The sequence below is a fragment of the Bacillus rossius genome, chromosome 14 (assembly GCF_032445375.1).
Source record: "Bacillus rossius redtenbacheri isolate Brsri chromosome 14, Brsri_v3, whole genome shotgun sequence".
In the NCBI taxonomy this organism is placed as follows: Eukaryota; Metazoa; Arthropoda; class Insecta; order Phasmatodea; family Bacillidae; genus Bacillus; species Bacillus rossius.
This window is the reverse complement of record NC_086341.1, coordinates 10,330,267-10,342,415: the sequence shown is the minus strand read 5'-3', so window position 1 is coordinate 10,342,415 and position 12,149 is coordinate 10,330,267. Positions and strand designations below refer to the sequence as shown.

At 38.6% G+C, this 12,149-nt stretch overlaps 1 protein-coding gene across 2 annotated transcripts in view; it reads left to right on the top strand.

The window, feature by feature from the left end:
- The first annotated feature begins 201 nt into the window (after positions 1 to 201).
- Positions 202 to 12,149, top strand: part of LOC134539125 (opioid-binding protein/cell adhesion molecule homolog) — a 204,477-nt gene continuing 192,529 nt past the window's right edge. Inside the window, exon 1 of one of the 2 annotated variants that reach the window (XM_063380871.1) lies at positions 202 to 420. In XM_063380871.1, coding sequence (XP_063236941.1) covers positions 366 to 420 — 55 coding nt within the window. In that variant the 5' untranslated portion in view covers positions 202 to 365. The remainder of the gene's footprint in view (positions 421 to 12,149) is intronic. The other variant, XM_063380872.1, reaches the window with a different exon arrangement.

The window sequence follows — 12,149 nt, the reverse complement described above, 5'->3', positions numbered from 1 at the left end:
TGTCATTGTCTTAATCGGTAGGTGTGAATCATATGACTAGGAAGAATGGTACGTGACATTTTCTACGGCCTGCACCCTCCTTCTCCCTTCTCTTCACGAGGACCGCCCGTGCCCTAGGTTACCCCCTCCACTGGACCACGAGGGGATGACGTCACCGCGAGTGCGCGGGAGGGGATGCGCGGACGGGAGGCGCCCCAAGCGGCGAGGTGGGTAGTTACCAACGGCCGGAGCGCGGCAGTCAAGTGGGAGAGTACGGCGCGCGTAGTTCGGAGTTTCGAAGCATCTCCCGGTTCGTTTAACGGTTTTGGGGTTCTTTATATATTTTTTTTTTTTAAAGTAGTGTCTTTGTGCGACCGACAGCGAATATGGTTCACGCGTCTCTTCTGTGCGCCCTGCTACTCTGCTGCTTCGTCCATACAGGTAAAAAGCATGCTCTCTTTCTCATTTCATTTTGCGTCGTGTGCGTAAAACGGTCATGAACAAATAACTGTATGTATGTATGTAACTTTCGGATCTTAAACGTTCTAATTGTTTAGCATTACATTGAATTACTTGCTTTAACAAACGGCTTTTTATTAAAAGTAATCGGCGTATCATAAAAGTTTGAATAACTTTTATAAAACATAACTTCGTCGAAAACCAAGATCTTACAATTTTTTTAATTTTATTTTTCAAATTTGGAATGTTTTAAAAAATGCTCGTACATTGAATTTCGAATGAAGTTTGTGAGAATTTTGGTGTTTCAAGTTTTTGTTCATTCTGTGGTCTGATGATAAGTATAATTTGTGAGATTTTTTATTTATGATCTATAGACTTTATTGATAAATATAACAAGTAACGTTTTACTTAACCAAGCGGTACTCCTTAATTACGTTATTTAACGATTTAGAAGATCTTGAGCTACAGGAACATCGCAAAAAAAAAAAAAAAAAAACCCTTTTAAATTGGAAATCAGCAAGCCAAATGGTTATCGTAAACTTCATAATATACAAAATTAAGTAAATAAAAATAATTTTTTGAAAAACATATTTTCGCCAGAACAGCTCATTGAGATTATGGTTTGTCAAAAACATCTGAAGCGAAACAAACGCCTTGAAAATATATTTTTGTAAGTTTATCTAGTTCCTAGGAAATATTCAATACCGAATTTTGTGAGATATTTTGCATTATGTTACCAGGAGGCTGTATAACGCACTCTTTGCTAAGAAACATATGGTAGTGGTAACTGCGTATCCACAGAACAGTGATATTTGGATAGGCGCTAAGTGTACATAGTTGTAATCTAAAATAGGCATACTGCTTTCTGTACTGCATGGCTTGTTATGCAGTAAGCAAAATTCCTGCTTTTAAATTATTTCGGTTGCTGTTAATATCGATCAATGTTTCCATCGATTGATTTCGGCGTAAGTGCACTCAGTACTAATTATTAATGATAATTACTCAATAATTATGATGCATTAACACTTAATATGCACATTAGCGTCATGCTTTGAGAATAAAAGTTTCTCAGTATTTGAGATCTTATACAGTGGTGTTAGTATCATCAACTTTTTTTAATTTTGCAATGCCAACCGATCAGTGGTGGATACAGGAATTTTTTCTTGGGGGGTGGGGGGAATCATATATATATATATATATATATATATATATATATATATATATATATACACACACACATACACATACATACATATATAAAACTTCAATACTTGTATTAAAATAACTTACATTAATATTAACATATTGGCCTACATAAGCAGCTATATGAAACGCAGCTTCTAACGCAGTTGAAATTGCAGGTGAAACAACTCATTTTGCATCGCCCAAAATAACACTGCCTTCACTGATGTTTTGCAAAACTTTTTCCCCAACTTCGAAAAAAAAGAAGGGGGAGGGGCTATATATCTCCCCTTACGTCCGACACTGCACCGACTTACCTAAACTTGATTCACAAGTTAGGCAGGATTTACAATTAAAAAAAAAGACAGTAATAGTAGGTCTAACCCACTGACTCACAACAGCGCATAGGATGTCCGTGTGCATTGGAAACAGGTCGTGCGCGTAGAAAGGAAATATATATATATATATATATATATATATATATATATATATATATATATATATATATATATATATATATATATAATTTCTGTTACGGACGCATGGAGCAACAACCAATGAGAGTAGAATGGGATTCCATTCTGGCGAGACTAGAGAACTGTTTATGTTTGCCAATCATATTGTGACAAGAAATCTTCGAGATAATGCAATGCTCAGATTTGATTCCTGCTATATAAAATTAATTAATGCTGTTACTTATAAGTCACTAGCAAAAATTGTAAATAAAAAAAATGTGTCGTGGTTAAAATGGTTAACTCAAAAATTTATATAACCATTTTCTATTAATATGTTTTGAAAAACTGTGATAGCACATTGCTGGTCAGATGTCACGGGATAACCATTTGGTAGCTTGCTAACACTGCCAACAGATGTCGGATGCATCGCTAAATCTCATTGCGTAGAGACCTGCAAAATTCGCGGATTCATTGACCTCTAGGATAGACTCTACAGTCCTTTAAATACTCGCGGAAATGACACCTGTTCATTGGCCACTGACGCGTGAGACATCTCAACTAGGCTGTCCGTAATTCGGCACTTTCTTGGTTTAGTTTTTCCCATTGGCTCACAGTTCCCCGGATAAAATGTCGGCCAATCGCAGAAGCGGTACGAAGGTATAGTTGTTTTGATGCTAGCCTATCGCGAAATGAATCCGCGAATTTTGCATGTCTCTAACAGTCATTGGCTGAAAATTAACAGTTAAGATTTCAGTTGTGAACCGACTTAGCACAGGTCGTGCGCATGGCCTTCTGTGCGCTCGCTTGTGTATGATTTTTTTATATATTTTTTTTAAATTTTAGTTGTGAACCCAGTCGTGGTCTTGCGTGTTGTTATCGGCGAATGAGTGAAGGCACCCGACGTGTGTGTTGAAAATAATAACAGAGACACGGCAACGTCGCCCCTACATATGAGTTCGTCTCACTGGTGATTGGGCCGTGTTCGAACTGCCACGTCGCGTAATCTCTGACGCAAGCTGCCTGACTCACGGGTATTTTTGGAAATGCGCGGCTGTAAGTTCTCCTGCTTGTAATGTGTACCTTTTCTGAAGGATTCATAAACCTAAAGGATCCTTAAAAAGATGCCAGTAATTTTTTTTGACCTTCCGAATAGCTCCGATGTGGCCTTTCGTGCACGGGTCGCCCTTGTCTTACGTGCTTCTTGTGGCATGACGACCTTATGGCTAGGGACACCTGTATTTCGCGATTTAATTTCATGTCAAGGTATTTCACAAAACACTGTAGCTTTTCTAAGAGTCATGGCAAATTGTAAGGGTGCAGCAGTACGGTAACCACATTCTCATTGGCCCCGTCAAGAGCGGGACGACACCTCTCACCGACCTCAGCCGATAACCACAGGAGAAAAGCTACAGTATTTTGTGAAATACCTTGACACGAAATGTATTCGTGTAATACAGGTGTCCCTACTTATGGCATACTCTTTAGGAGAAATGTTACAATAGTATTTGTAAGTAAAAAAAAAAACCCTCCTCCATCCGGACTAAGACCAAAGGCAATCCGCTCAATCGAAAAATCTTGATAATCCGGATAATGTGGATAATAAGCGAAAACAAAATCCTTAAATAAAACAGGTTTTCAACAAAAAAATTCATAATCTACAAGCCCTTTGTTGTTGTAAGACATTTATACCTATATATACATATATATAATATTTTCGCATTTTATTCTTAACAAAGAGTTCGTCCACTTGCATGTGTTTCAAACACGTGTAGTGTTTGGATGAAGCACAGAGACAGCTGGAGTGATGTCTGACTGACACTCCAAGTACGCCGTGATGTTTGTCAGTTGGTGCTTTCTTCAGTTCAGTATAAAGCATTTCATTATAATAATTATTCTACAATACAAACAAGAAACTGTACATTGAATCACACCAAACAGTGAATATTTGGCGTGCGTAGCGTACGTATTTATATGCTTGCCAAAATAGTTAAAAAAAAAATATATTATATGAACATTAAATAAAATATTTACAAATCGGATCCGGATTATCCGGAGATCCGGATCAACGATGAACTAGGTTTCACTGGACTGCGTGTATTTATTATTAATTTGTAAGCAAACGTATGTAAACAAGCACCGCCGATAATATATATATTAATTTTTTTTTGATACACCATGTTGGATTAGCGTCGATAGGATGCCGAAGTCATCTTACGAATAGTTTCTCACTGGATGCCGACTCTTTTCATTTCTGTAGCCTTTGGTTTCACATCTGCTGCCTCTGTGGTTACGCAATGTCCACACGGATGCCGTCTTGACATTCGAAAGGACGATGTTCGCGGGTAGAGAGAGAAAGGGAACTAATCATAGCTTCGTGAAAGCGGATGAAGAGGTTAGTCAGGATTATTATTAGGTATAGAGGATGAAGGGGAGGGGGAAAAGCTAGGACACAGCGACACAGGATAGATAGAGAAGCAGAGAGAGAGAGAGAGAGAAGGATTACGCAAGGGAGGGGGGGAGGTGATTATGGTAGGGGAATATATATCTCACTTCCCCCCCCCCCCCTCCCCGAGATCTTAAAAGATCTATCGGTCCCACCTACAAAAGGAAACAATTTGAGATGTTCTATCCTCCCTCCCCCACGAAATGAAATTCTGCGAAAACTCCTGAGAGAGAGAGAGAGAGAGAGCAGGAAAACGGTAATTATAAAAAGGGGGGGGGGGAAGTAAAATAAAACCACTGATAATGAGAACGACTTATGAATGGTGTAGTTTGAATGAGGATAACGTGTGTTAACGAGAAATGAGGTAAAATTCAGGAGAAGGTTTCAGGCAAATTATCTAGATTTTCGAAAGTAGTACCAATATTGTATTAGCGAGCTCAAAAGTAGTACCAACTGTCAACGTATACTTATGACACTGTTGTTATGTCAACAGTGTTTGTAAACAACTTCGTTTGTATGTCAGTGTTCATAAACCAACATCACGCGATGTTTCTCAAGTAACAGTTACGAAATGGAGTATTCCTCCCTTGCATTTTTTTTGCTCTGCCATAAATATTTATTAACACTTAGTGTAATATCGCGGGTGTAAAAAGGCACGAATTTCTACATAATTATCACAACTTGCGCGACCTTCTACACCCACAATATTACACAAAGTGAATATTTGTTGCAAAATATTTGTGACAGAAATAGTCCTTTAAAAAAGTAATGACGAAATACGAAAAAAAAGTAAATATCGTGTGACACATAGCTTCAATTATCTTCAAACTAATTTAATTAATTAATTATATATATATATATATATATATATATCAATATTTAAGATAACTCAACAGTTGACAGCGTTGAAATAAAAACAAATTATGATGGACGAACGGAGTGTAGTAAATCGCTCAGCGACCCCTCATGAATGAACCCAGGGTTCCTCTGTATGTGTGAAGGTTCTGCCTGGGCCCAACTTAACTAGCTATAGTCCACTTAGTCCAGACCAGCGGTTCTCAAATTTTTTTTTCCGGTCAGTGAACACTATGATCGACTTTCTTTTCATGCGGAACCCCAACTCCTTCAAAGAAAGTTATTTGAAAATAATTGTGAACATTCAAAAACCAAGTGTATTTTATTTACAAATTTTTGTTAAAGACCCTCTGATACCTAATTGTTTGCACGTTTTGATATTCGGTGATAATACATACGCCACACAGTGGTTTTAAGGTTCGGCAGATGATTCGGTACAATATTCGTTATCGAAGGATATTCCTTTCCAGATGACAATATAAAGGTATTGTAAGCATGCGAAATGTGCACTAAGGATCAGATACCGAAAAAGACGTTTAACTAATCGCTGGTGGGTGTAGCCGTCCGCTCAGAATCATATTTGTTTGTTCCAGGGGCGAAACCAGGGGGGGGGGGAGTATGGGGTTCAACCCCCCCCCCTTAGCACCAAATCATTAATTAATTTCTTATTCATCACTCAAACAAATTTCATTTTAAAATTAATACAATTTTTACCATTGTAATATTTAAATTTAAGAACCGAAAACTGCTAAAATAGCACTATTTTACACCTTGAAATCCAAATTTTCCCGGGGGAGGACCCCCGGACCACCCGCTTTAAGACGGGGGGGGGGGGGCGGCGGCGGCATGCTTCTTAACATCCCCTATACACAAATCCTGGCTACGCCACTAGTTTGTTCATGTGTTCCGCGCGCGCTTTCGCATTCGCACGGTTTAGGGGGGGGGGGGGGGCACTCGGAAACGCTGGTCTAGACTCTGTAGAGTTCAAGAAGGGTAAGTTAGTCATGGTGCAATTTGCTTCCAATGGCAGGCCAATCCTTGGAACAAAGAACACGATGTATGCTACCCCTTTCTGCATGGTTGGAACCCAGCATGACTATGCGTGAAGGCTTATCGGTAGAGACCTGAAAAATTCGCGGATTCATTTCGTGATAGGCTAGAATCAAAATACGTTTGCCTTTTTACTGCATCAGTGATTGGGCCACAGTTTATATGAATGACACTCGGCCAATGAAAAACTTTCAACAAAAGAAATATCGAATCACGAGCATCCCAGTTAACAGGTGTCACGAGTCAGTAGCCAATGAGCAAATGTAATTTTCCCGAGTGCATAGAGGATCATGGAGTCTATCCTACAGGTCATTGAAATCACGAATTTTTCCGGTCTCTACTTATCGGTAAGGGCAGGCATTTTTCGCGAATAAATCTGAAAACTTATTAGACTGCAGCAAGTGAAACTCACACCAGCGGTTTCTACCTTGTGATTGGCAGACGTCAGCGAGGGAAGTCGTTGCCTTATTTGACACGAGCCACTCAGGACCCGTTTGCTTCCGCACTGACTCGCTGTGATCGGTGTTGCAACAATCGTTACTGACCTGAAAGAAACTCGCCCAATCACGAGATACATTAGACGATGCTACAGTGTTTTTACCTTCAGCTAGTCTCGGAATCTTTTCGCGAAATATGCATGGCCCTACTTATCGGCCTAGAGTCTTCCACTAACCCAGACCTCTCCCAGCAGTTACGCTTTAGTTTTTGGTTGGGTCAAGGGGAAAAAAAAAAATTGGACGGATGGCGGACTATTGTAATTTCGGGCTTTAGAGCGCTGGTTGTGTTGGGGGGGGGGGGGGGTCAGCTCGCCGGGGTAGCGTTTTTTTTTTCGCATGCCTCGGGTACCGGTTTGTGCCGTTGTCTCTCCTTGACCGAGAGGCGGGGCCACCTGTTGCGTCGCCTCTCCCGGGGGGCCGGTGGGGGGGGGGGACCCCCTTGCACTCTTCTCTGCCCCCCCCCCACCCCCTCCCCGGGGGGGCTGGGTTGTTCACCCCGCGACGACCGGCGCAGCGGTCCGTCAGCCAACAGACTCCGTCCCTACGAAGACCGGATCACGTATTCTTGAGATCATATCTTCACTATCGCGTCTGCTGCTTCCACATTGCACGGGAGCGTAAAAGATGGCAACCAATGAGATTGCTATCTAAGGTTAATATTTATTAATGCAATTGAAAAAAAAAATGTCATGCATCTAGATCACAGCACGGGCAGAATTTTAATATGCATTAAAAATTAAAGGCCAAGTGTAAATGTTAAATGCTAAGTTAGTCTTAAGAGGGTCTGTGTGCGTTAATTTTAAGTGACAACGGATTAGTTTGTGTCCAAGTGTTTTCGTTGGTTATCCACCAACATTATAGTAGCAAAATGTTCGCACCCGAGCGTTTGCTTAAGGACGAAGTCCAATATGAGTTGATGCTTCGAAACATTACTGAATCTGGGGACGCTCAAGCCCTTAGACGTCAAAAGGTAACAATAGAACACTAGATATTCTTTAACGTATTTAGAACATAAACAAACGTGACTACCACCGCAGCAAAGTACTAGGCTTGTATTGGTCGGCACGGAGCAACGTGAACAGAGGAGTTGATCCGTGCGGGTTCGTCTCCGTCTGCGTGCTATTGTTGAAACTCGGTTCCGTGAGATCCGTCTCCGTTTACGTGTCATTTTTTTTAGCGGCAAAAAAAACAATAACGCAACACGCTTAAAGGTTCAGCAACCACGTTTTAGAGTACCGGTTTATGATCTATGCAAGGTGCAATAAAAGCAACGCTAGTATTTTTCAACTTTCTTGTGTTTTTGCGACGGCCACATTGGAAGTGAAGTTTTCCGAAAACATTTTTGAAGACGCAGACGTTATGTGCATATAATACCACGGTATTGCTTTTATTATTTACATGAGGTTTTCATTTGCTAAACTTTTGTGCAGTGAAAGAAAACAACACATTAAAAATATATCATAGAAATTTTATGTCTTCTTGATGAACATGAATGAACAAAAGAAGAATGGGGAGTAAATTCATTTTTAATGGTTTTACGATTCGAAGTTTCGTGCTTATAGATACTGATTGCTAGAGACCGGAAAAATTCGCGCTTTCGATGACCTCTAGAATAGACTCCACAATCTCCAACACACTCAGGCAAATGCCACCTGCTCATTGGCTACTGACTCGTGACACGTGTCAACTGGGACGCTTGCGATTCGATACTTTTTGGTTGAAGGTTTTCCATTGGCTCAAAATCCTTCAGATAAACTGTAAGCCAATCGCAGAAGCAATATAAAGGTACAGTTGTTTGGATTCTAGCATATCGTGAAATGAATACGCGAATATTTCCGGTCTCTACTGATTGCATGTTGCGTTATTGCGTCGTTGCTAACCTTGATTGGTTTATAAACCCGGCCTTACGGGCGACCGACTTCAACTGTTGGAAAATCCCCGCCGACTGCCGACGGTTCGCAACACGTGCTAGTGAGGCGGGGTGATACGGGTGATTCTCGCTGGCGCTTCCAGTGCGGTATCGCCTCTAAGCGCAAGACTGTGGAACTGTCGTAGGGCAGCTATTGAATTTCAGTGGTAGGGATGACGTTATATACAACGGAGATCATGGTTAAACGCGAGTCCTATCGAGTGCTTTCTGGAATCTGCACCGGGTGTTTCGTGCCTAAAAAAAAAAAATATATATATTTAAAACATGCGTTTGAGCACTTTTCAACTCTCCTGAAAATACACAGTTTGTGAAACGAAATACGGGAACAGAACAACTATCCATTCGCCCCCCAGCGCGTTTATATATATATATATATATATTTTTTTTCTCGTAAACACACAGACCATTCGGATATCTTGAGCTGTTTCCAAATCGCGCGCGCGTGTGTGTGTGTGTTTTTTTTTTTATCTGAAACTCTGCACACCGTGTGTGTGCTCGGGTGGTGGGCGGGGCCCTTTTAAGAGGCCGTGTCAGTAAATTTTTATTTCCAATATTCTGGTCTAGAAGTTCTCTCTTTTAACAGTGAGATTTAGTGGCTTATTCAACCGAAGTAACTGTAACCGCAGCGCGTGATAAAGCTACTATACCACCAGATTACTCGACGAAAAATGTATCTGGTTCCTCGACAATCTGAGAGGATGACAATCTGACCGGCGGCTCACTAGGAAATTGCGGATGCAGGGATTCAGAATCAAGAAATCTCACATTTACAACTGTAGTATGAGTCGTATCTAAAAATTTTAATACTTTAAATGTATCGGAATACAATTAATCTTCAAACATGTGGTAATTATTCTTTATCTGGATGTAATATTCCGTGAAAAATAATGGTAGTTGACATTAAAAAGTATACGAAATTCATAGTGTAACGTTTTAAAAGGATAATAACATAAATTCTTATGCTTAGATATTGCATATGCATTACACACAATCTAAATACAATCTCACTTAAGTCAGACTACCTAATTTTTTTACAATGCACCATCATACAGTTTAACAGAGGTAGGAGAACCTCTTATCGATGTTGTTTCAAAGAATCTAAATTTACAAATATTACTATTTATCTTATTATGATATGTATCTTTATGAATAAGAATTTACAAAAAAAATGAATTGATTACATTACACTTTAACATTACAAAAGACTAAAACACTAACAAAACTTAGTTTTATATATTGCTGTAGCATATTAGAAGACGAAATAACTCACTAGACTAACATTAAGAGGGCTGTATCACAAATTTACTTTACAGAGGAGAAAATATCTTTTAAAGATATTTCATTACCTCATTGATTACATAATACTGCCGTTGATGTGATCGTAGATATAAAGTATTGAAAAATTAGATTTCATTATGTTTATGTAAATATTTAGAAAACGTTATTGCTTATAGATGCTCATTATTTAAATAATAAAGAATCTTTTACTTTAATGTACTGGACAAACAAAATACTTATAAGTTAATAAGCTTAGTTGAATAACATCTTCAATTTGTATTGAATTCAATGTACAAATTGAAAATCATGTACAATGAATGCAACTGATTGAATTCAATAAATATTTGATCTTGTGAAACGGCCATAATGGTGATGTAGATAATTATAGATACTCACATGCATTTTGAGAGTCCTTATAAAGCCTATTACAATTTTATAAGTATACATTAAAATGATTTTAAAATAGACATGTGTAATATAATTAACACTTGTTTAAATAAGATCATAACAATAAAAAATAAATGAAAATCCTTCAACAGTAAGTTATGTTTTATAAGATTTTAACAAAACACACATACCATAAGAGAATATTAATCATGCCACATAATTCAACACAAAATATTCATTCCAATAGGCGCTACGTAAAAATAACTTCTATTTTTATGCTGATAACTTTGCATTGTTTTATATATATCATTATTTTTAACTTTTAATATTCTCCACACATTAACTGAAATTAAGTATTTTCAGAGCCTTAGCAAATGTTGGTCTGTACCACATACAGTTCGTACGATATCTCTACGTGAAACACATACAGTTCATTATTTGTAATTTTAATTATATTTCCATGAACATAATGAAATTAGTATAGGGCCTAGGTTGTTCACTGTTGAGTACTTCTGAAGTATTTTCATTGTGAGTTAACATACATACCAAATGCCATTCTTCCAGCAAAGTTACAAAGAAGACAACAAGATAATATATGTATAATATATATATAATATGTATAATATATATAATATGTATGTAGTACCATATTTTAAACCCCTATTAAATGCATAATAACTCAATCTCTTTTCTGGACTATTAAGGGGATTGGTGCAGGACAAAAAACAGTCATTCGTCAGAATTTGTTGGAAATGAGCTTAAGTGTTTCATAAATGCTTGTTTATTACTACTGTAAGGCCAGCCAGCACGTATATAAGCTAGCGGGTTAGATTTAGCAAGTTAGTGGCGAGTGAGCTTCTGTGAGCGGAGGTTGTCGAAGGTTGCAGCTCTGAGGCCTGCCATCTAGCGGGAATCTTTCGAAGGTCTTCCACAATATCGCCTTTCTCTCTCTCTCCCTCTCTCTCCAACACGGACGGAAAGCGAACCGCGATAACCAGCTCTTATCTTCGCTTCCCATCTCGCCCTATCCTTCATTCTCGGATCAGGTAGCCGCCCTTCCCCGTGTAGACTTTCGTGTTACTCCAGATTTTTGTACTCTGGTAGAGTTGACTGTGCTTAATAACATACCGAAAGTTTACCGCTGTAGACCTTGCGCGTTATAACCGAAAATTTGCATTTAAGTCCTAGGTGACAGCAAATTAAAAACATTAAAATGCTACCCATTTATACAGTTTTTAATTTTGACTGTCCGTAAACTTACCAAAATAATCGAGAAACTGTAATTCACCCATTAATGTAAGAAAAAATTAAATTTTTAATATTTAAGATTAATTCACGACATATTTTTTTAATCTTTGCCACCCAGATAAAAATACGATTTACACCGATTTGAAGTGCCCAATGAGATAAAATGTCTAAATAAATGTTTATATTTATACTTTTAGCTTTAAGATAGTATATTTATAAAGAGTCTAGCATAATTAGATGCCTCATTAAAGCTGCCCGAGCGTTGCAGTGTACTGCGGCCGTACTGATCTTTCACGGCCGGCGTGCTTTGAAACACGCTGCGTACTGCGACACTCAATAAACTTTGTCTTATTTAAGGATTACTTAAAATATATTTAAAGCATATG